General features: G+C 46.5%; 1 protein-coding gene, 1 long non-coding RNA gene and 1 other non-coding gene across 25 annotated transcripts in view; 1 reads left to right on the top strand and 2 right to left on the bottom strand.

Moving 5' to 3' along the window:
• The window catches only part of RALGAPA2 (Ral GTPase activating protein catalytic subunit alpha 2), a 290,584-nt gene that overhangs the window by 264,630 nt on the left and 335 nt on the right, over window positions 1–25,619 (bottom strand). For all 19 annotated transcript variants that reach the window (XR_009596074.1, XR_009596073.1, XR_009596071.1 and 16 more), the window contains exon 2: window positions 1,510–1,620. Coding sequence is in view for 9 of the 19 variants with exons in the window: in XM_060397513.1 (XP_060253496.1) it covers window positions 1,510–1,620 (111 nt within the window). In the remaining 10 variants the exon portion in view is untranslated. The remainder of the gene's footprint in view (window positions 1–1,509; window positions 1,621–25,619) is intronic.
• LOC114117581 (uncharacterized) lies at window positions 38–25,619 on the top strand. 5 transcript variants are annotated; one of them, XR_009596077.1, is made up of 5 exons: window positions 38–196; window positions 5,590–6,829; window positions 12,048–12,260; window positions 15,541–16,043; window positions 16,292–25,619. It is a non-coding gene; the product is annotated as an uncharacterized LOC114117581 (long non-coding RNA). The 5 variants fall into 5 exon arrangements; XR_009596079.1 differs by lacking the exon at window positions 5,590–6,829 and having other exon boundaries at window positions 16,292–16,489; window positions 21,171–25,619; XR_009596076.1 differs by lacking the exon at window positions 5,590–6,829 and having other exon boundaries at window positions 15,541–15,816; window positions 15,950–16,043.
• Window positions 15,957–16,028, bottom strand: TRNAW-CCA (transfer RNA tryptophan (anticodon CCA)). The gene has a single exon. It is a non-coding gene; the product is annotated as a tRNA-Trp (tRNA).

The following is a 25,619-nucleotide window of genomic DNA, read 5'->3' on the forward strand; positions in this document are numbered from 1 at the left end:
AGACTGTACTAAAAGCAAGAAACTGTAAAGCCTCTCCCTCTTTTCATCGGTCCTTTGTCGTGACTCTCTGCAGGAGATAGAAGGCAACAGAGCGGCAGAGTCTTCTCCGCATCAAGAAGGATCTATTTCTCTCCAGCCCCAGAATCTGAGAGGCCACGTGACCTGCTCCAACCACGGTGACAACAGCAGATGTGAGGTGAGCTCAAAAAGCCGTACTCGCCAGCAGGCCATGGAGCCCTGAGGCCACGAGTGCAGGAGCCCAAGGAACCCTGCCAGCTGGGCAAGAGGGCCCACGTGAAGGAGCATTAAGGCGCCCTGGGCAGCAGCTTGGCCATCAGGACATGTGTGAATGAGGCCACTCGCCACTAGCCAGTCAGAGGCAGGAGCCAGCCCAAACCAGAGGAACTGCCCAACAGATTCATAAAAATCACAAACTAAATGACTAGCGGTTGTCTGAAGGCACTCAGTGTTGGGATGGTTTGCTATGCAATTTGTTCCGCAGCACAAGCTGACTGATGGTCTTGAACCACCAAATTTTCCTAAAGGATAGAGGGAGGAAAGGGAGAACAGGGATGGAGGAAGGGCTTTTTAAAAAATGAGGTTTGTAGATTATAATGTTGTTTCCTTAGATACCAGGTTTTAATTTTTTTTCTTTGCTATTTTAATTGAATATATTATCACACTACTATGAAGTGGAACAGAGCTGGGAGGCAAGATAAAAATCACACCATTCCATATTTGAGATATCTACCAATTGGGCAGAAAAGAATTTAAGTTCAAGATGTGTACCAATTTACAAATCACGAGGGGGAAAAGGTAAGAAATTCATTTAAAAAGAACAGGTGCTGGCATTCTGGGCCCAGGTGCACGTGTGTGCTGAAGTAACAGAGGCTGGAGCAGTATCCCCTGAAGGGCCTAAGTGGCAGCTGTGTGGCCTCCATGCTCCTCTCTAAGGCCTCTTCTTTCCATGTGACCCTGTCTCAGCCCACTGCACCCCACCCCCAACCTCTGGAATGGAACTCACACTTCCTGCGGTTTTCCTTTTATTTTTATAGGTATATATCTGTGTGTATGTGCAGAGTCTTAGCTGCAGCACGCAGGCTCTTTAGTTGCAATATGCAAACTTAGTTGCAGCATGTGCGTTCTAGTTCCGTGCTGCTGCTGCTAAGTCGCTACCTGAGCAGGGATCAAATCCAGGCCCCCGGCATTGGGAGTGCAGAGTCTTAGCCACCGGGGCAACCAGGGAAGTCCCCTTCTGCGGATCTCTTGTCTTTCTACTTTCCCCTTGGCTGTTTGTTGTTCAGTTAACACCTGTATGAGAGAAAGTTCAAGGGAAAGACCCAACCGCTGTGAGTTCACAGCTCTGCTAAGTGTTTGGAAAGAGAGGAAGCTTAAAGGCATGTAACTTGTAGCACGTGACACACACAACCTCCAAGAACTTCCTGTATTTTTATTAAAAAAAAAAACAAACAGAACTTTATATATTAAAAAAATTGTAGAAATTCTTACCTTTTAATTTCAAACTATTTTCCAGTGTTATAAAATTTTCATAGAAGATGAAATATATTTGAGAATAGTTGGTCTCAAAAAACTGCTTAAGATCGCTGGCATCCACATTGTCTGAAAAGAAAAAGGTCCCATTTACAACCATAAACTTACATGATCATCAGCATTCACGAACAATCTTTTCAGAAACAAAGGAATGCAAAAACCAGTCACGTCCCCTCATAAGACAAAACAACGCAGTAAAGGACATTTCCGTCCACTTCTTTCTCCACCTAAGGGGAGCTCTGAGATGACCTGGGGCACGTCCCCTCCCCCACCCCCAGACCTCAAGGTCATGGCCAAGGTCACAACCGCTATAGAGCAGCTGGAAGGCCAGGGGTTAGTGAGGGTCCTGGGAGGGACAAGATGATTTCCAGTTGGGGTGGGGAAATAAAAGGTGAGATGGTTTAGACTCAAGCCATAAAGGATGGAGGCTTCCAGGTGGCGCTAGAGGTAAAGAACCCACCCGCCAATGCACGAGACATTAAGAGACTCAGGTCAATCCTTGGATCAGGAAGATCCCCTAGAGTAGGAAATGGCAACCCACTCCAGCATTCTTGCCTGGAGAATCCCAAGGACAGAGGATCCTGGTAGGCTACAGTCCATGGGGTCGCAGAGTCAGACACAACTGAGTGACTTAGCACACGTAAAGAAGGATGAGTCTAACTCTGCCAGGAGCACCCCATGGCCCAGTCTCTCCTCCCTCCCTCCAGCTCCCACATCAGGCCCTCCCAACCTGCCCACATCCACCTGGGCCACTGGTCACTGCATCCCTCCAGCTTCTACGTGACCCATCTGGCCCCTGCATGGACACAGTGGGTCCTGTGTTCCTAGCATCATTCCATCCATGTGTCTCCCATGTGCTTAATGTTGATAAACCAGGGCTGCAGGTAGATTGACTGGATGTGCAAGGAATTCAGCCCAGGAATATGTCCCCGCTACCCCACCCTGGCCCCTGCAGGGGCCAAGCCAACAATACAGCCAGCGTCCCTTTCAGCTCAGGTCAGAAAAGTCACCCACTGTCAACACACCTCTGCACAGGTTCCTCAGAAAACAAGGTTGTTTGTGCCTTTCCAGCAGTGTCCTGACAAGGTGTTAGCTCTTTGGGCATTCTTAAAATTTGACAAGATTACTCAAGGGGGAAAAGAAAAATGTTGCTATTCAATCTATAACAGAGTCGGATCAGCTTTGGGGTCTTAAGTCTGTGAATACGTGAGAACACACCCACTGCCACTTCGGCATTCTATAAAGTTAACATTCACACTGCTGTTTTCCTCTGATAACTACATAGCGCCTTTCATGGAAAAATCTGAACTGGTTCTTTGAAACAATGTACCTAAGATGTTGGAAGTATCATAGGAACGGCCAAGTTCACATTCCCTTTCTTGTCCGAAAATCACAGGGAGCACAGAGCAGTGCGAGTTCCCGGTAACTGACAAGTTTACCTGCGTGCCAGCTAAGTAACGACACCAGGATCCTTAATCCACACAAGCATTACCGTTCTCATGAGTGACACAGCCTTGCTGTGGAGTCCTCCAGTGCCTTCCTCGAGTGTGCCAGTTCCAAGGGCTTTGTTAAACGTTTACTCCAACACCAACTGCTCAGAGGGCCTCTGAACCCTCCCCAGCCCCCAGGCCAGGTCAGGGCCTCCGCTCTACAGCCCACCACCCTTCTTCCTCCCGGTTACAGACTGTGTCACACTGCACTCCATTTCCTGGTGCAACCCCGGGCTCAATTCTGACGGAATGATCTGTCTCCTCTATTAGAGACACCGCCCACCTCACAGACCCCCAGGTGGTCTGAGCAGGGAACACAAACATTTAGCTCAATATTTTCTTGAATGCACTAAATGAGACAAACGGCCTCTAATACACAATCATGGGGCAGTGACCACAACGTGTAAGCCATCAGATCTCATGCCGACACGAAAGAGGCGGCCTGACCCTTGGGTTATCAGGAGGGAAACATCACCCCTCTGCGGTCCCTCCGGCTCTGCAGCCTCAGCTCTCACGGTCCGCTGCCGGCTCCAGGGAGAGTCCAGAGGCTTCTCCCCTCACCTTCTGCTCTTCCCGCAGCTGCTTGAGCGGAAACTCAATCCCCATCCTGGTTCCCAACCCGCCTCCAGGGTGCTGGGTCCTCCACCATCCCACTGGGCACTGTGCCCCCATACCTACCCAGGGGTCCCTGCCTCCCTGCTTCCCCTCCGCAGTCCCCTCTCCACGCTGCAGTCAACAGGATAACGGAATAAACCAAATCAGTAGCACTGAAAATAAAACCCAAACCCTTTACCACTACTCCATAGCCTTTCCTCTGCTCAAGGGCAAGTCTCCCCAACACCACACTCTCCATGCTGCCCTGCACTCTGGCCGCTGCAGCTTCTTTCCATCTCCCGAGCCTCCTACACGTGTTCCCCACCCCCGATCTTCGTCCAGCTCATTCCTTCCCATCCTTCAGAGCTAAGGCCACGCTCAACCTCTGCAGGGAAACCTCACGGGTCCCTGTGGGCCACGGGTCACCCGCCTTCTCTGGAGTCTGGTAGGCGGCTAGCCGTGAGTGGACCAAAGCCACAAGACGCACAGAGAGGTTGTGGGCCACCAAGATTCCATCTTCCCTGGGTTCCCCTGGTCCTTCAGAAACATGCCAGGGTCAGTGACCTGAGCACAGCGGCTCCTTGTCAAAGCTGAGGGCCTCACGCAGATAGGAACACCCTTCAGAAGCCAGAGCCCAGGTACCCCCTCCCTACCGCTCCCTGCCTGTTCTGTTGATGAGGGGCGGCCGGATGGAGCTTGACATCCTCACGACAAGACACTGTGATGCCCTCAAGGTCACTCCGCACACAGCGAAACAAACAGCATAACATCTGTAACTACGCACTTTGTTTACCCCGGTGAGGACTCCTCGGAGGTCCAGGAGTCCCCCTCACTTGATCCCTCCCCGTGGCACACCTCATCAGTCAAGACTCTTTCATTCCTTTCTTCCCTTATTCCGCTCCACTAGGATGGAAGCCTCAGGCAGGCAGGAATGCCATCCGCCTGGGATTTGGTTACCACTGTATTCCCAGACCCAGGAACAGAGCGGGGTGCCCGACAGGTACTCAACATGTATTTGTCAAATGAACAAGATAATTGACACCACATCTTTTTTTAATCTCTAGTCTTCAAAATTTAGAATGACTGATTCCCTTAGCTGTCTTATTCTTTTTATAAAACACAAGACTCATGAGATGACTATTTAGAAAGCACAGCTCTTGGAGAAGGTGGCCTCAGGCATGGGGAGTTAGTGCCCAGAAGCAGGGCACACAGACAGGATCACAGAGCTGCCTTTTTTTTTTTTTTTTAATAATTTTTAAAATTTATTTGGCTGCACCAGGTCTTAGCTGGGCCACACAGGACCCTCAGTTGTGGCATGTGGGATCTAGTTCCCTGATCAGGGAGTGAATCCGGGTCCCCTGCACTGGGAGAGCAGACTCTTAGCCACTGGACCACCAGGACAGTCTGCTTTTTAACTTCAAGATGCATAGATATTATAATAAGAGGACTGTTCAGGAAATAAAAAATGACCATAAACTTCCTTTAGAAAGATGCTCTTCACCTGCTCATTCAAACACGACTGGGCCCCTCCCCCTGCAAACTAGGCCTGTGCCAAGTGCCAGGAAATTTGAACAGAATAAGATGCAGGGGCCCCCAGAAACAGGGACACAATCAAGTAACGGAAATGACGGGACCAAAATCCAGGCTGGGCCTCAAAGCAGGGAGTGAAGGCCAAATGGGAAGGTTGGAACTACTAATAATACTGTATATTTACTCTTTAAAAGACACTTTCATGGATATACTATATTTGACCCTAACCACCCTAACCCTGTGCTTGCTCCTTGGAAGAAAAGCTACAACAAACCTAGACAGAGTATAGTAAAAATCAGACATCACTTTGCCAACAAAAGTCCATATAATCAAAGCTATGGTTTTTCCAGTAGTCATATATGGATGTAAGAGTTGGATCATAAAGAAGACTGAGCACCGAAGAATTGATCCTTTTGAACTGCAGGTGCTGGAGAAGACTCTTGAGAGTCCCCTGGACAGCAAGGAGATCAAACCAGCCAATCCTAAAAGGAAATCAACCCTGAATATTCACTGGAAGGACTGATGCTGAAGCTGAAGCCCCAATACTCTGACCACCTGATACAAAGAGTCGACTCATTGGGAAAACACTCTGATGCTGAGAAAGATTGAGGGCAGGAGGAAAAGAGGGAGACAGAGGATGAGATGGTAGGATGGCATCATCAACTCAAGGGACCAGAGTTTGAGCAAACCCTAGGAGATGGTAAAGGACAGGGAAGCCTGGCATGCTGCAGTCCATGGGGTCACAAAGGGTGGGACACCACTTAGTGACTGAACAACAACAACAACCCCATGAGGGAGGTGAGGGAGGTGTGGTCAAGCAAAAAAAAAAAAAAAACCTTTCAGATTCAGGATCATCCGTAACCTGCCCAAGGTACCAGGCCAGTCATAAATGTGGGGAAGACTCCCATCTGGGGCTCCAGCCCGAACATGAGCTGCACAAGAGCCTCAGAGACACGTGGGAATAAGTCAAACCCAGAAATCGGATCAGGAACATAGAGAAATGTCATCTCCTTGGGGAAGGGCTATGCAGGGGAGCAGATGGAGAGAAGCAAGAGGGAGAGAAGACCCTAAGACATGCGGGGAGAGCATGGGCCTGAGAATGGGCACCACTTGGCTCCCCAGGAGGGACCTTAGCAACCTTCCCACCGCCTTGTGGGGCCAGTAAGGCAGTGGGAAAGAGGGGAAGTCCTGGTATGTCCAACACGGACGCTAGCACCTGGCCTTGTTGGCCTCACAAAGCCCAGGCAAGTGCATTCACACTGACCACAGAGGAGCAACCAGAGGACAGCTTCACAGAGCTGGGGGTCATTCCGGGATTTGTAAAGAAACCTCCTTTAATTTCTCATTCTCCTTGACCACCATCCAACAACCAATGAACAGTGTCTATTATATTCCCATTATATCTGAAAAAATAATCTGTATTCCACACCAAAAGCTACCCTCCCCTGTCCAGCTAAGCCTCCTGCTGACAGTTATTTCCCTACATTTAGTTGGAAGACAGTAGCAAAGCTGGAGTGAAAAAAACCTTTGGAGCAGGCCGCCTGGTTTCAAGTACAAAAGCCACAGGACCTGGGCAAGTTATTTAAACACGCTGTTCCTCAAATTCCTCACCTGAGAAATGGGGGCCAACAATAGTTCCTGTGTGATAAAATGAACACAGATAGGTAAGACGCCTCTAAACGCAGAGTCAGCATTATTTAAATAAATGTTAGTTGTCTTACAATTACCTAGCTCCAGGCAAAGGCCACCGAACTAGCCAGGAACAACCCAGCTTCATCTGTGAAGTCATAAAAGTCAATGACTCATGAAACTCAACCACTTAATGAGAACTTTGATAAGAGACAGCACTTCATCCCAGTTCAGCAGCAGACGCTCCAAAGCCAGGGAGGCTGTCCCTCTACTTCCTCCTACATACGGTCCTTTTCAGTAGCAATCCTACTCCTTTTAGGATCTGATCACTATAACCCAGATCACTAAAACCAGCTTCAGCACACCCGGAAGTACCAAGGGAAGAGGGAATACTCTTCTCAGACTCAGGGGCCCTGGTGGACGCTGTCAAAGAGGAAGTATGGGCTCAGAACAGCTCCTCCCAAGTAGGGAGTGACTCCCGATCCTCCAGCCCTCCCTCCCCCACCCGCCCCAGGGCTCAGAGCCACCCTAGCGCTGCCCACACGGCTGCGTGTGGATGCAGATGGTGTCATTCACTCACATTCCCTAGATGCTGGCACCCAAATACGATGCTCAACATCACACACTGGTGAGAGGGAAGGGGACTGAGTGAAAAACTCAGGGTGGATGTGGCGACTTCATAAAACATAATTCAGGAACAATGAGAACAAATCAGACACGAGACAGAAAACACCGACCGGGATGAACATCATGAGTAATGTGCCCTTACACAGGGCTAATGAGAGCCTAGTGGTTTCAGCCTTTTCACAGCTGCTCTCCATCCTCCCTCCCTCTCTCTCTAAAAAATGCCACAAATTATTCCCACCCTCCATCCACACCTTTAGAAAACGCCCACCCACACTGATCCGGGCTGAGCTCCCGACCTGCTGTGGACCACCAGTCATCAGGAGCCTGATTCAGCAGTGGCTGCAGAGCCTCAGGTAGTGTCTGGTCCAGGGAGGTTGCGGTAAACATATACACAGTACTATAGATAAAATGGATAACTAAGAAGGACCTACTATATAGCATGGGGAACTCTACTCAATATTCTGTTAATGACCTACATGGGAAGAATCTAAAAAGAGTAGATATATACATATAACTGATTCACTTTGCTGTACACCCAAAACTAACACAACATTGCAAATCAATTAAGATTTAAACAAAAAAGAAATGAGAAAACTGGAGCAGAGCAACCTGCAGCCAGGGCAGAACCATGCAGCAATGCAGACAGGTGAGGGAATAAAACAGACACTTGCTGCCGTAAGGTCTCGAAGCCTGAGATTTGGGATGGGTTGTCTTGGTTGTTATAGAAACGTTGATGGTGAAAGAAAAAGAAACTCACCACCAAGAAGTGTCACAGGCTGTGGTGACCCCATGAAGAGCTGCCCCCAAGGACCACACACTGTCTCCTTGTCCAAGAATGAAAAGCAGAAAAAATGGGTTCAGATAACAGGGGTTCCCCCATGATACAAACCACCTTCCACAGAAAAGTTTCAGCAACGCTAGCACAGTCTGGGCAGGCAGGGACGCCCTCTCCTGACACCAGCTGGGAGAGTTTAGAACCTCCTGAGTGTGCAGGACCATGCCAAGGGCAGGTAACCGACCTGGAACTCACCTAGGGAGGACGCAAAGTCCTCATAATGAAGCCTTTTCAAGACTCAGGAGGAAATCAGTTATAAGAGAGCAGGCGTGCCAACTGTGCTTCAGTGGTAACTCAACACTTTTCCCATCATCATTACCATCTAAGAGAAATTCATATCTGAAAATGCATCTATGTATATGCAGACCTAAAAAAATGTCCTTGGACTGACTATATGCAAATACAAAACCCTTGTGTGCACAGAGATGCTCAGGTACACAGCAGGTGGAGGGCTCCAGTCCCAGGGGCTGCATAAGCTACCCTTCACTGCCCCCCCCGCACACTCTCCGGAAGATTTTAGGGTCTGGCTCACTGTCTTTGTCCCCACATCCGGCGCTGATCTCCACACTCACACAGGCGATGCCCCACTTCATGTCTCCACGGAGGTTATCCTCTACTCCCTCTGCCACCCCGGCATCCTTCCAACCTCCACTCCTTACCTCTCCTGCTCACTCCTTCTGAAAACCTAATTCCGACAACTCTTCAACCTTCCTGGGCCCTTGAAGCTAATGACCCTACCACCCCGATCAATAATCCCTGTGAAGTCTTCACTTCTTTGTTGATCTAATTTGGCCTCCACAGTCCATCTTTATTTTTTGAATTTTTATTGGAGTATAGTTGCTTTGCAATGTTGTGTTAGTTTCCGCTGTACAGCAAAGTGAGTCGGCTCTACGTAAACAAATATCCCCCTCCTTTTTTTTTAAGATTTCCTCTCCATTTAGGTCACCACTGAGCATCCACTGTCCATCTTTTTAATCACCCTGCCCTTCCCGATCATACTCATTCAATAAAACCCCAGTTTCAGTTTCACCCTTAATCCAACTGAAAGTATTTATTTGTGCACAGCCATGTGACAGATACCAAATACTTGTTAAAGTACTGAGTATATGTGAAAGAAGGCTTCCCAGGTGGCTCACTGGTAAAGAATCCACCTGCCAACGCAGGACGCTCAGGTTCAATCCCTGGGTTGGGAGGGGCATGGCAACCCCACTCCCTGGAGGAGGGGCATGGCAACCCACTCCAGTATTCTTGCCTAGAGAATCCTATGGACAGAGGAGCCTGGCGGGCTACAGTCCACGGGGTCGCAAAGAGTCAGACACGACTGAAGCAACTTAACAAGCACTTTAAACCCACCCACACAAGCACCCCCTGCAAGGGGCTCCACACCGCTCACCCAGTTCTCAGATGTCTCAGGGCTAACAGCTGTTGTGCTAGTAACCCAGTGCCCAAGCACCACGAGCCAAGCCCAGCAGAAGGAAGAGCCTAGAACACAGACGTAACACTGATACTTCTGGAAGCACGCAGGGACCTAAACTACATATTCCTCTTTGCAGAAACTGAAACGAAAACTCAAACTCTCACTTTCGCTCTGCTGATGGTTTTGTTATTATGACACATTGTTATAGCTGTGTTGGGCTGTTTTAAATTTTTAAGAAATTTCCCCTGAAAACAGACATATATTCAAATTTGTATCATAATGGACTATTTCCATAGATGTTCTCTGTAGAATTTAAACTGAAAGCGAGAGTGGCCTGGAGCAGGCCCTCCGGTTTCCCCTCTGGCCCCCCACGTCCAGTCAAGCCCACGGCAGACCCTTGTCTTCCTAACAGACCCATTTGTTCAGGGACCATCCACCCCACAGAACTGTGTGCTCTTGGGGCAGGAGTGGGTGACCCGATGCTGGGGAGTCAATTACAGTGGGAACAGCCCCCCCTCCCCCCCTGCCCCCCACCAACCATGAGTTTAGGCTCAAGTCTGTGACCCTACAAGCACTGGGAAGAATTCTGGTGGAGATGCCAGGAAAGGGTCACGGTTCATAAAGGGACACAAAGCGCAAGTGCTTCTCTGGACATTCTGTCCAGGCACGATGCCCGAGCCGCATTTTGCCACTCAGAGGACAGACCTGCCACATGGAGGAGGACACTAGGGAGGGCAGAGCAGGGAGGGGGAGCCTGTGGACGGTCACATCGCTGAGCCACCGTGCCAGCTGGCTTGCGGTCACATGCTTTGGGGCCGATTTTTAAAGGAGAAAAAAAATTCTTCTTCGTTTATGCTTACACTTGGGTTTTTGTTGCCTGTATCCAAAAACATCTTTGCAGATTCTGACAGTAGAAACAAATCCTAGTATAACTGAAAGGTTGTAAAAGCTATATTCACCCACTTCATTTCCTAAGGTGTCTTATTTTCATTTCTTTATACCTATATGGTAAGATAGATGAAGAAAGTAAAATTCTAGAGGTCGAAAAGATGCTAAAACTCTGTTACTCTAGATTGATAGTCCCCATGTAAAAGTGATTCTGATAAAGATATACTCCATGTACCTAGAGCTAAAGTTTTTAAAAGTAGAGTTATTTTTAAACATTTCTGACACACCTCTCTCAAATGCAGGCTTCTAAAACTTTATTATTAACAGATATCAAGTGCCAACACAATAAAACAAAATATATACACCAATAAAATATAATGTTTAAAACTAATGTATTTTATATACATTCACTTTTTATGAAGTATAGTTGATATACAATAAGTTACAGGTGTACAATATAGTGATTCACAATTTTTAAAGATTATACTTCATGTTTATTATAAAATATTGGCACATTCCCTGTGCTGTACAATATATCCTTCTAGTTTAATTTATACATAATAGTTTATAAATTTTCATATATCTCTTCTTTTGTAGGAAGCAAGTTTCATCTGATTTTTTAAGGCAACGCATAACTGCTTCTACTTTTCTTTCTCTTTCTTTAAAATCAGAATATAATTTCTTTACAACGTTGTGTTAGCTTCTGCTGTACAGCAAAGTGTTAGCAGCTATACGTATACATACAACCCCTCTTTCTCGCATTTCCTTCCCATTTAGGTCACCACAGAATATTCAGTTGAGTTCCCTGACTATATAGTAGGTTCTCATTAGTTATCTATTTTATACATAATAATGCACTACACTTTTCTTGATCTGAATTGGCCTATATTACAGTCAGATTCACTCAGGAGGGAAAGAGTTAGAGATAAAAATAAATAAAATAGGAGCTAAATGGGAACAGCTCCAGCTCACTTCTAACAACTAAGGAGGCAGAAGAGAGGTGATGAGGGCAGAGAGAGGCATCTTACTTATGTCAAACAATCATTATTAATAAGCATAATAACGGCTTACAAAAGGGATTTGTATATATTAACTCAAACCTCCATCAGCCCTAGGAAGTAGGCAGGGGAGGGTCAGCGGGGTCAGGTCCCCACCAGGACTGGAACCCAGGCAGGCAGTCCAGCTCTCCTTCACTGCTTACCTGAGTGAGCCTAACATTAACAGAAAATGATGGAGGAAGTGCAGGGAAGTACACCTGGAAACACCATTTTTTTGAAGTCCATAAGAGAGAAATGGTAGAAAGCCAGGAAGCAAATAGTTACTAACCTCCAAAGAGAACCCAGAAGCTGGTATATTTAGGACACCAGAGCCAGCCTGCAAGGGGAATGACCTTCACTCCAAGACAGGTTAAAAGGGTGGCCTTTCTGTGAAATTAATTCAGCAGAGACTGAGACAGCCTTTTGCAAGGGGTTCTCTTTACTTCCAGAAACTCGCCCCGCCATCCTCTGCCCCATCATCAGCCAGGACACTGTCAGGCCTGTCTCTCGTCCCTCATATGAGAAACCAAAGGCAGCCACCCTTCTCCCGCCAGCCTGGGTCTGCTGACAGCACAGAGCACCTGGATTCCCAACCTGAAATGGGTGGTGGATAATTTGCTGTGTGAGTCCCATGGGACAGAACAGGGCCATTTAAGTATCAGGTAAGTCTTCACTTACTGATATGAAAAATGTCCAAGGCATGTCAGATCAGAAACAGAGTGTCAGCCCGTGCATAATGACTACTCGTGTAAAACTGCGTTTCTGTGTGCAGGCACAACACATAGAGATCACATATCAGCAACAGTAAGCACAAAAACACGCCTACCAAAATTTTAACACTGGTTATCCGGGGACTGAAGAATGTGACGAGCTTTTTCACACTTAAATGATTTTTTGCTTATTCATGTAAGTCAAATGAGTATGTAAGATTTTACAACCAGAAAAAAACTACAAAACTATTACTCATTTCAGAAACAAACAAAAAAGCTGCCAGAGTGTTTCAGAGATTTTTTTTCAATGTCTGATTATTTATCATAAAAAAGAAAAGCACAGCAGACATGATATCGACCATAATTTCCTCCAAATGGGTCTGACTCTTCAAGCCTGAAGAACATTCAAGACCCAAGCAATACAGAAAAGTAGTATCTTTACCAGGACGAAACTGCACTAAAAACAGAAAATAATTTCACCTTTCTCTGCCCAACGTTGTGAATAGACCTCTTCTGTAAGAACAGATAAACTTTTTGTACATAAATGCCTAAGCGATGATTCAGGTCTAGAGGACTTTTCTGCTGTCTTTAGGGAAAGCTGCTTCTCTAATCGTCATTCACCTCAAAGGGCTGAAAAATGATACAGTCGGGCAGGAGGAAATGATCTCTGTCCAGCCTTTTGATAGCTTGTGCTGCACAGGAACAAACAATGGTGTGACGCCCCTGAATGCAAAAAGGTGATGAGATCTCCAACCACAGTCAGACTCACTTGGATGGGATAGCCTCAGCACACGTTAACTTTTGCTCAATCCACGGCTCATCACCAACTGTGGAGCAGATTCCCCTTCGATTCAGCAGCAACACCAGGTCGTAGAAACCACATCTCTCTTCAATTATCACTGAGCTGAAGACCAAGACTCCCTCAGGCCTTTCCACTAACAAACACAACCTAGAGGGAGTTCCCTGGTGGCCTAGTGGTTAAGACGTGGGCTTCTGCTCCTGGGGCCCTGGGTTCGATCCCTGCTCAGGGAACTAGGATCTTGTAAGCTATGCAGCATGGCCAAAACAAAACTTTTTTTAATGGCTCAAGTTCTTTAAAAAAGAAAAACTAACACAACCTAGAGCACAAACAGGGTCCTAATTTAGCAGGTACATGACACCCAGTCCATCTGCTTCATGAGATAAATTAACACTGCATTGACCCATCAATGTTTTCCTGTGTTCATTCATTTCCAGCCACTGGCTAGTCTCCATTTCTTGTCCATATCGGGGCACTTCTTAAGGTACCTACTCTCTGACTCTTCCAAGAATTCAGGGTGATATAGCCAGTGCATTCCACGCTGTCACAAGCTCGGGCTGCTGTGTGGTCCAATCTCATGGCCCAGGGCAGTCTAGCATTCCTGCCTCACTGGCCACGGTGGTCCCGGCCCATCTCTTCATCATGACCCACTGCTACGGCAAGGAAGGACCGGCCACATGTGCTGGACATGGCTCCCTCCAGGTAAAGAATCTGCCTGCAATGCAAGAGACGCAGGTCGATCCCTGGGTCGGGAAGATCCCCTGGAGAAGGAAATAGGAACCCACTCCAGTCTTCTTGCCTGGGAAATTCCATGGACAGAGGAGCCTGGTGGGCCACAATCCATGGGGTCACAGAGAGTCGGACATGACTGAACAACTGAACAACAATAACATTCCCCTGGGGACCCAGGAATGGGTCTGTTCCCACACACAGAAGGAGAGAGGTTTCTTTCAGGAGAACTTAATTCATGGTCTCAACTCATTTTTTGGCCATGCCAGACAGTATGCTGGATCTTAGTTCCACGGCCAGGGATTGAACCTGTGCCCCTGCAGCAGAAGCATGGAGTCTTTACCACCCATCTGCCAGGGCAGTCCCTTGAATTATTACTTTATTGATGGGAACTTCTGGCTAGTGAAAACAATCTCTGTCTGGGACAAGAAAGCTCTTAGAAATTTTTCTGAACATCCATATAGATGGCTGTTCCTCTCCCACAGACTCAGATCCGGGTACATGGAAGTCGCATTTTTGGTTTTTCTGAATGCAAGCTCAGGCATGCCCAGGGCTGGGTATAATGCCTGGCACATGGCTGGTGCTGGATAAAAAATAACACGGGATTCTGGAGCCAGCTGCCTGGGTTCAATCCTGATGCTACCATTCACTAGCTGGGCAATGCTGGGCAATGTTCTTAATTGCTCTGGGTTTTATCAGGAAGACGGAGATAATGATATTCCCCACCCCACAGGGTAGAGAATTAAAAGTACATGTAAAGTATTTCTGGTGGTCCTTGGCACAGGGAAAGTGCCAATTAAATGCTACTTGTTATTATTACAAATATGGAAGCATGTCACCAAAAGGAATCAAGATGTACAAAAAGCTGTTAGTGTTCTTAGTGTTATTTAGCATCAGTATCATTTAGTGAGCGAGACCAGGCAGAACACAGAGGAGCAGAATATAAAACCAAACGCTACAAATGCCAATGGAAGACACAAAGAGCTGTGGGAATTCTGAGGAAAGAGCATTTCAAGGAAGAGGAGTGAAGGCACTTTGTGTGAAGATGTGACGTGACTCTGTCGGCTCCTGGAAGAATTCCGCGGGACGGGATGGCTGACATCTTCTAGAAGGGACCGGGTATTCATCTGGGTTCTCTGGGAAATGGATATCAAAACAGGACTGTTCGCGCAGGAGGTTGATTGAGGGAGATGCTGTGAAGGACAAAGAGGAGGACCTGGGAAGGGCGGACTGAGCCCTGCACAGACGAGGGGAGGAAGCGGGGCTGAGAGGCAGCAGAAGTCTAAGGGGCTGCTGGCCCAGGCGTCTGGGTCTCCAAGGAATGACCACGTGAGCAGCCCATGTGCTCAGTAACTGGTTGGAGGAAGCCCAGGAGGAGCCCGGCTCTGGCTACGCAGTGGAGGTGGGTCCAAGGGCAGCATCAGTCAGTGGGGCCCTGCAGTGGAGCTGATCTGAGCACAGCCTCTTACAGCTCCCACGGCTGGCACAAGCCAAGGTCCTGGTACCTGCTGTGTCCTTGAAAGTATGGTTGAGCCTCAGCAAACACGTGCCATCGCTGAAAGTTAAACAGAAGACAATATCCTTATCTTTTTCAAAAGGGTTGTCTTCTTTTTAACTAAACTGCAACTGCAAAAGCAAAATCAAAGTACACATTTACTGTTATAGATGACAATTACTTTTAAAATAGTGTTCTGTGTCTTTCAGATGTGGTCTCAGTTTCTGAAACAACATAAAAGATGTGAAGTGGTTATGAAACATCTCTTTTCTAAAAATCAAAGTCAAAGCCCTCAGAGCAAGATTCAGAACGAAGAAAGAAGGCTCTACTAAGGATCTAGAAGGAAAATTCCTTTATAAACCAGTTGCTTGAGGCCGCAATTTGATCAAATGAGAAAATATTTTGCAGAAGTGTGAAGAGCTACACGAATATGAGATATCAATACAGTCAAGTAACGTCTCAGGTGGTGTGAAGTCATCTGAAAGGTAAGTAAGTAAGTAAAGTCACTCAGTCCTGTCCGACTCTTTGTGACCCCGTGGACTGCAGCCCACCAGGCTCCTCAGTCCATGGGATTCTCCAGGCAAGAATACTGGAGTGGGTTGCCATTTCCTTCTCCAGGGGAATCTTCCCGACCCAGGGATCGAACCTGGGTCTCCCGCATTGGAGGCAGACGCTTTAACCTCTGAGCCAGCAGGGAAGCCCTATCTGAAAGGTAAAAATGGAGAAAATCCCGATCACCCTTAAACATAGGAGCCACACGCATCAGGGAAGGTGCTCCCACAGTGAGGGACATGAAGGAAAGAGGACCTCTGGGTCCACAGCCACAGCCACATCCTCCTCACACCACCGCCCGGGAAGGTTAGGCAGCATCCATACCACTTAAACTGTCCCCATTTTATTTATTTATATATATATACATCATATTTATACATATTTACACATATACATGTTTATATATAGTCCATCCTAAAGGAAATCAGTCCTGAATATTCATTGGAAGGACTGATGTTGAAGCTGAAACTCCAAGAGTTTGGCCACCTGATCTGAAGAACTGACTCATTTGAAAAGACCTGATGCTGGAATAGATTGAAGGCGGGAGGAGAAGGGGACGACAGAGGATGAGATGGTTGGATGGCATCACTGACTCAATGGACCTGAGTGAGTAAACTCTGGGAGTTGGTGATGGATAGGGAGGCCTGGTATGCTGCAGTCCATGGGGTCACAAAGGATCGGACACAACTGAGCGACTGAACTGAACTGAACCAATTTACATACATATACATTTCCCCCTTCTGGCCAAGCATTTAATTACATAAGATAAACTGCATTTATGAGATCATCCCCATCCCCCACAAAGAACAAAAACAAAGCCTCTCCGATTACAGTGTTTATTTTGTGAAGATACATGGCAAAGAAAAAGGAGTAAGACACCTTCAGTTCCTGTCACTATACCAGTGAGAAAACTAGTCAGCAGTTGACTTGCCCTCGTACCTTCACAGAAAAAGCAGAAGCCATGGTCCAAGAGGTCCCTGCACCACCGTGTCATCCCACAACTGGTTCCTGCTTCTTCCGAGCGGCCTCAGACAGAGAGGAGCCCCTGTGTCAAGCCTGTTCTGACCCACCCTCTGGATCCCACAGCAGATCACAACTTTCACCTTTTTAGCCCCTTTCTCTCTACTATTTCTTCAATTTTGCTCTTTTATTATTTCCTTCTCCTACATGTACATAAACTCAAATTCTCCCAGGTCTTAAAAAATGTAAAAATCATATCTACACACACACACACTGACCCATCCATCCTTGATCTGGAATTTCCCAGTCTCTTCCTGGCATATCAATGTGTGCTCTCCCCATGGCAAGGCCCAGAAATAGGACTCAAGCTGGCCAGAGCGAAAAACCAGGGTGTTCCGCGCTCCTACAGCTGAGAAGCTCGGGGTGGGGATGGTGCAGACGGGGCTGAGCTCCTCGGTTCACACAGGATCCATGGACTCTCTTCACTCTCCATCTCTCCGCTCTGCTTCCTTCTCACAGTGAATTCAATTAAGGCAGGTGCTCTCCCCGTGGAGGGAAAGGCAGCACAGGCTACATCCTCTAGGACTGTAATCTCAAAGCAGAGGAGCTCTCCCCCTCCAGGCATCCATGTTTCAAACCTCAGGGAGACTGGGGTTCCTGGACCATTCACGAGGGGAAGACACTGGATTTGGCTTCTCCTCTGTTTAAAACTCCTGCCTGGATTCCCAACATCCACCCACAGCATAGGGTGAAAACCTGCGCACTCAGCCACGGGGTGGCCATGCCATCACCTCTGCACCAGCTCCTCTTTTCTGCAGTCTCCTCACCCCCAACCGCCCACATGGGAAACTTCTGCATTCACAATTCCAGACCCACCTCAGCCCCGCCTGCCCTCAGCAAGCACTGCCAGGCTCTCCAAGGGGCTTTCTGAAGTGCCTCCTCTTCACCTGCAGCCCCCCATACATTTCCATGCACCCTGCTCAGGCAACAACACTCTCGTGGAAATGTAGCCATTTACTTGTCTGTCTCCCGTAGCAAACCGCAAATTCCGTGCTTGTACCTTATTAATCTCTAAAGACAGAGCCCTGCCTAGCAGACACACACACACATCCACGCACACACACTCAAAAAAAGTATGGGAAACCAAATTTTTTTTAAAAACCCAAAAACAAGACAGTGGCTTACTACATTTATACTTTCATTATGCTTAATTTTACAGTAGAGCAACATATTGCTTCTTCTAAAGACAATCTTAAACTTTGAACTGAATCAATTTGCTATTTTGAAAGTCAATTTTTTAAACACAATAAGCAGTCCTCTACAGTTTTCTCTCTGGTACTTAGTTTGGAGACTAAAGATTAGTACGCTAAACAACTAGTAGAAGTTATGTATGTCTATCAGCAAATAAAGCATTTACAAGCAAAATAAAAATTATAAAAGTTTTCATTAAAATACTCTGGACCTACCAATTACCCCTCTTCCCAGAATAAAAGGTCAAAGGCAAAATAAAAATTATAAAAGGTTTTATCCAAAATACTCTGGACCTACCAATTACCCCTCCTCCCAGAATAAAAGGTCAAAGGCAGCCTTTTTCAGTTATCTCAAAGAAAACATCTGAGCTGTCAGACTTTCATCCTAAGTCCACCTTTCTCACATCAGAGAATCTCCAGCCTGAGGAGCAGGGGTGGGGTATCTGTGTGACATATATGTGTTCAAAGTTCATTTTATACTCCAGAAGTTACAGGTATACGAGCAACTGACGAAAAATGAAGAAAGGGAGCATTAGGGCAAAATCACTTGGCTTCAAACAAGGTCACCAGAGAGAAGCCATCCCAAGACTGCCTGAAGGGCCTGGAGTTATATGCCCCAGCTTCATGGTGGCTGCAGAGTGTCCATGTGGCACTAATGTCCACAAGGAAATATTTTACCACCTGTGATGGCTGCCAAGGACACGGAGAGGCCAGCAAACACAAAAACACAGGAGGAGTCTTTTCATCTTCTGTTATGTTCATATCAAATACGGCTTCAAGGTCTGCCTAGAACAATACGGTAAAAACAGATGAGGAAGAGGGCATCGAAACTCACAGCAACATGTCTGGGAGACATGCGAAGACTGAGGGGCTTTGGTTTACGCGTTAACATTCATTCTGGTGGGAAAATATATTCCCTGGTATGTAAATATGCTTTTGAGTCAGGATAACTAGCAAAAGCACGACATGAGATGTACAACCCTATGACTCCCAGCCCTGCTCCTTATGGGCAGGAGTCCACCTCTGGGAGCCTCAGTTTCCCCATTTTCAGGTTGGGGGTGGGAACACCAACATCATCAGAAATTGGGGGACAACCCAGTGAGATCATGACGCTGATAAACAACCATGTCATAGCCTCCTAACCCCTCATTAAGCTCCAGACCCCATGTCTAACAATTTCCCCGATGGTCCCATTTGGATCTCGCCTTTTTCTCAAACTCAATACAGTTCAGTTCAGTCACTCAGTCGTGTCCAGCTCTTTGCGACCCCATGGACTGCAGCACACCAGGCTTCCCTATCCATCACCAACTCCCGGACCTTGCTCAAACTCATGTCCATTGTGTCGGTGAGGCCATCCAACCATCTTCTCCTCTCCACTCAAACGCAACACATATCACACCAAACTCACCTTGTGCTGTTATTAGCTAGGGTCTCCTCCCAGCCCCTCTGGCTCTATCCGTGGCACCCCCACTACCTAACATCAATGATCAAATTCTAACAAGGTATTTGCTGCCGCTGCTGCTGCCAAGTCGCTTCAGTCGAGTTCCACTCTGTGCAACCCTAGGGACAGCAGCCCACCAGGCTCCTCTGTCCACACGGAATTCTTCAGGCAAGAATACTGGAGTGGGTTTCCACTTCCTTCTCCCAACAAGGTGTTTACTGCTGGTCAGATTACAGAGGATTTGACTGTTTCACCCTTGCTGCCAGACAGCACATGAACAACACTGAGGAGAGCACAGTGAATCAAGGCATAAGCACACTCAACCCAGCAACCTGACTTCAGTGAATCTATTCTAAGGAAACAATGCAAAATGCAGAAAAAGCCATTTCCCAAGATGTTTAGAGTAGTAGTATTTACACCCGAGAAAGAAAGAAAAAGTTAAAAAAAAAAAAAAAAAGGAAAAAAGGATTGATGAAGACAAGTGAAAGTGAAAGTGAAGTCGCTCAGTCGTGTTCGACTCTTTGCGACCCGTGGACTGTAGCCCACCAAGCTGCTCCGTCCATGGGATTCTCCAGGCAAGAATACTGGAGTGGGTTGCCAGAAAGGAAACTATTTAATCACCAGAGGATAGTCTCAATGAATACCTGTCGTTAATAAAAATAAAAGGAACAAGACACAGGTAAAAGCTAACAGGAAGTTTAAAAGGCAACATTTACAACGTGTGAATAAGTGAACTTGTCCCTACTTAAAGCAACAGATGCACAGAAGGAAGCATCAAAATATTCGATTGTGTTCTATGGGCATAAAGAGCATCGGTGAGCAGCTATTCTCTCCTCTCTAGTTCCAAATTATTTGGTCTGAACCTTGGGGTCACTAGAGTTGACTGGGCTGTGGCCCCGACCCCAAACCTCTTCTCCTTCAGATTCATCACTCCTCGTCCAGTTTCTGCAAACCACCCTTGAATCTAGAATCACTAGTTTCTGCCTTGGGGTCCTTCATGACTCCACCTTCTTCTCCAGTTTTCACCCGTCAGCTCCTCCATTGCCTACCTTCCCAAGGTCTCCCTGCCCTCCCACCAGCCCAGTTCTATCCTGGCCCTGCTGGCAGGGAGGCAGTTCTCAAATCTTATCATGTGACCTGCTAAGAATTCTCTAAGGGCACCCTCTCACCTGCAGGATAAAACTGAAGCTTCCAACCCCTTGTGAATTGCCTCAGCTTCTACCCAGTCAGGCTACCCCTCCTTGTCTCCTCCATGACATCATAGTCCACCTCCCCGTCCTGCCTCACCCCTGGCCTATACGCCACTCCAGCCACTGCTCTGACATTGCAGACGCTCTCAGGGCCAGGGTTCCAGCACTGAGTCCTCCGTGTCCGAGGTTCTTTGCTCTCATGCATCACCTCCCAGGTGCATCTCCACCACCAGCTCCTCCCCTTCTCGGCTGGAAAAGCCCTCCCCACCCTTGCTGCTGCTGCTAAGTCGCTTCAGTCGTGTCCGACTCTTAGCGACCCCATGGACTGCAGCCTACCAGGCTCCTCCACCCATGGGATTCCCCAGGCAAGAGTACTGGAGTGGGTTGCCATTGCCTTCTCCCCGACCCTTGACTTTCCCTAAATCTAACCCTGCTCTGCCCAGCAGGCCATGCTGGCCACGAGTGGCTCCGCAGCACTGGAAATGCGGCCCGTCTGACTGGAGGATGCTGCACGTGAACAGTACATGCACAACTTCCAAGACGTGTTATGTGAAGATAACGGAAAAATTGAACATTTTACTTGGACTGCTGCTGCTGCTAAGTCACTTCAGTCGTGTCCGACTCTGTGCGACCCCACAGACGGCAGCCCACCAGGCTCCCCCGTCCCTGGGATGCTCCAGGCAAGAACACAATGAAACAGATGTATAAGGTTAAATAAAAGGTATTACTAAAATTAATGTCACCTGTTTCTTTCTGTAATATTTTTATTTTTAAATATTTATTTTATTCATTTATTTACTTATTTGACTGCACTGGGTCTTTGGTTACAGCATGTGGGATCTAGTTCCCTGACCGGGGATTGAACCCAGGGTCCCTGCACAGGGTGTGTGGAGTCTTAGCCACTGGACCACAAGGGAAGTTCCTCACCTGTTTCTTTTTTTACCTTTTTAGATGCGGCTACCAGAGCAGTTTAAATTACACCTATGGCTCACATATAAGTGAGTCTAATCTTTAGTCATTCTTTAGGTCCTGGTACGAGTAAAACCTCCTTCAAGATGCCCTATCTTTGGTCTTAGTAGTGTTTTGGAGGCTTTTTTTGCCACATTACTCAACATATGGGATCTTAGTTCCCCAAGCAGGAATGGAACCCAAGCCACATTGGAAATGCGGAGTCTTCACCACTAGACCACAAGGGAAGTCCCCCCATCTTTGTTATTAATGATCTTTTCTGCACCTTGAAATCCTATAATGGAGTCCACCATATAAGCCACTATCTAATTACATAACACATTATATGCTTACTAGTAAATATTTTATACCTATTGTTCTTGCCACATCAATGCCATGCCTAAACCCTATTTAATAGTAGGCACTCAGCTTGTTATTAGGCACAGAATCTCTGCAGCAGCAAGAGAGCAATACACAGTATTTCAGTTTTGTTTTGTTTACTTATTTTCTTTCCTGAGGATAATTTCAACAACGTAAGGAGACCTGGGAGTTGGGAATCGAAGAGCTCTTTGTTCTTTCTCCAACTTAGATAATACATTCACAACATTCAATGCCTAGTTTGGCCCCCAACAAGCCCCTCCTGGTCTCAGTTCTCCCCCATCCTTTAATATAAAGTTAATAATATCAGGCCAATCTACGATATACAGCCAAGTCAAAGCAGCTAAGTTAAGTTCTAACTGGAGTCATTGCCGTGATAGGAATAAATACACTCCTCTTCACAGCTAACTGTAACTTTCCCAACCAGTTGTCTTAAATACAGACTACCTTTTATGAAGAGGGAAAGGATCAATCACAATTACTGAAACGAGAAAGGAGAAGGGACAGCCTATCAAAAGGCTCGTCCTAGCCTATTAATGACAGGAAAGAAGTGACGAGAGAGGAAACTGTAAAATGTCTACTCGGAGCTGAAACAGCTCTTACAGTACACTCACAATCACCTTTACGAGGCAGACATTACCACAACCACTTCACAGAGTGAAGAAACTGAGCTTCACAGATGGGCTGAGGAACTGGCCCAAGGTCGTGCAGCCGCAGGCTACAGATCCCAGTCAGCGGTATCGACTTTGTATTTAAAAACTAATGTGGTCTTATCACTTGAAAATATGTGAAAAGCAAGAGCATTATCTACATATACAGATAAAAATACAACAATAATTTCGATTCATTTCCTTCAAATGATTTTTTTCTTTGCAAATATATCTATTTTGTTTCCTGCTGGTTTATTGAGACATAACTGACTTACAGCACTGTGTAAGTTTAAGGTGTACAACATAATGATTCGACTTACATAGACCACAAAATGATTATCACAGAAAGTTCAGTGAACACCCATCATCTCAGAGAGATAAAAAGTAATGAAATAGGAAAAATGCTCTTTCTTCGGATGAGAATTCCTAAGACTTACTCTTTTAACAACTTTCATATATAACATACAGGAGTGTTAACGACAGTCACCACATTGCACGTTACATTCCTAGTCATTTATTTTATTACGGGAAGTTCGTACTTTCTGACTGCATTCATTCAATTATCTCCCCCCTCCCCCGGCCCCTCCCCCCAACATCCTGCCTCTGGTAAACACAAATCTGGTCTTTTTCTATTTTTTTTAATTTTTATTGGAGTATAGTTGATTTACAATGTTGCATTAGTTTCTGCTGTACAGCAAACTGAATCAGCTATACATATACATATACAAAAGAATTTTAAAATTCTTTTCCCATATAGGACATTACAGTGTACTGAGTAGAGTTCCTGGGCTATACAGTAGGTCCTTATTAGTTAATCTATCTTGCATATATGTTCGTGTGTGTTCAGTTGTGTCTGACTCTTTGCAAACCCAAGGACTGTACCTCGCCAGGATCCTCCGTCCATGGGATTTTCCAGGCAAGAAAACTGGAGTGGGTTGCCATTTCCTGCTCCAGGGGATCTTCCCAACCCAGGGATCAAACCTGCATCTCTTGTGTCTCCGGCATTGGCAGGCAGATCCTTTACCACTGAGCCACCTGGGTGTGTGTATGTCAATCCTGATTCAAATAGTTTCTTGATCTTGGCTAAGTCCTAGCTTTTAGATCAGAAGGTCTTTTTTTCTAAGTAGACTTTTCCATAAAGTAGCAAATCAATAGGGTATGTGATGTGGTGGGACTACCACATTGCTGTACTATTTGTCTTTAAAGCCTTTAAACCCACAGTTGTAGGCAAGAGTTTACACTAAACAGTATGAATCAGAATGCCTCAGACATGTGCACAAAAATCTAGCCCCTACAAATAAAGACTACAGTAACAAACGAAGTACACCAAGCCAATCCACAATAACAACAACAACAGTATACATAAGGAATATGAAAGGGCCCCTCCAGGATACAAAACTGAGGTCAGATGTCTCAATGAAAGGACAAAACAAAGTTCCTCAAAATCAGACACTTTCAAGTGAAACCACAGGGCCTTGAAAATTAATTACTTTCTCAGAACGGTAACAAGGTACTATGTGTCTCTAAGAAACCCAACATCTAGGTTTAATGGATTCTGCCTTTGTAAAATGTAGCCAACTTAATCCTGTACACTTGGACTGAACACAAATTCAAGTTCTCTACCACAGAGTAAGTCCCCAAGCATCAACTGCTTTAAAATACCTCTTTGCTCTGCTCTCCATTATCAATAATGTCCCTGCAGTAGGTGTTAATCAGTCACTAAAGAGCCCCACACAATACAACCTGTGTGTGCCTGGTATTTCAGTACAGGAAGTAGAAAGCTCAGTTTACCAAGAAGACTGCATTTCACTTTCAAAAGTCTTGAAAGCTAATCCCTCTAACAGTACCTAATTTACATTTTATTCTAAACTGACCAAGCCGGCAGTGGCATCTCAAGGAATCTGAGAATGTGAAAAACTTCACTTGGCAAAACTAGGTGTGTGGCTTTTTCTTCCTTAGAGGTACTTCACAGTATAAATAGAAATCATTTGCAACTTTTAATCTCATGAACAAGAGCTTTATTTAAAATTCTCACGGATACAATGAATTCTCTTATGCTCTTTCCTCAAGTGACAGACACATCAAGACTTTGTGCCCTAAATCAGGTGATTTTGCTCCTTTCAAGAAGAAAAAAAGACATCTAGAAGAAACAAAGTATCTTTTTCATAGCCCCCAAATACACTAAGAGAAGTATAGACAGTAAAGGTGTTTACATTCTAAACAAAAATTAAAACTAAAGGAGGTAGAAGAGAAAACAAATAACAGCGGAGCAAACTGGCTACAGATCACAGGTGGCAGGTGAACGGAGGCCTTGGGAACACTTGACACCCACAGGGGTGAGCTTCATCCCAGGTCAAGTGCAGGCCCACCCTGGGGTCTGCAGTTCCTCCACCCAATGGGCTCACAAAAACGCAAGAAGCCACAAAACCGTCAGGGTCATCTTGACAATAAAGCATAAGCAGCCTCCTGGAACCCAGGAAAGTCACCCCTCCCTCCTAGCAATCACGAGGAGCCCCCTTCACACCATGGACACAAAGAAACCGAATCAACCAGATCCACGGGAAGAGAGGTGACACTTAAATTTATCCCGAGGCCATTCGGAGGCTCAGTCTACTGGAGGATCAGACTCAAAAAAAAGTAAAATTAAAAGTGGCAGGGTGGGGGGTGGGGGTGGGGGGCCGGAGATGACAGTTCAATTCAGTCTGCGCTGGGACCACACTTGGGACCACTTAGGGTCTCGGACTCAAACATTAAAATTAGGAACTGGGAGGGGAGATGACAGTTCGATGGGTGCGTGCGACGACCCCCAGGGTTTGCTGGGGAGGGGACCGTCCCACCGCAGCCCGGCTCCGAGGCCCCGGGGGAGGAGGGGTAAGTTTACAACTCAGGGGGACGCCGGCACCCACGCGGAGGGTCTGC

Source organism: Ovis aries, chromosome 13 (genome assembly GCF_016772045.2).
Source record: "Ovis aries strain OAR_USU_Benz2616 breed Rambouillet chromosome 13, ARS-UI_Ramb_v3.0, whole genome shotgun sequence".
NCBI classification, from domain to species: Eukaryota; Metazoa; Chordata; class Mammalia; order Artiodactyla; family Bovidae; genus Ovis; species Ovis aries.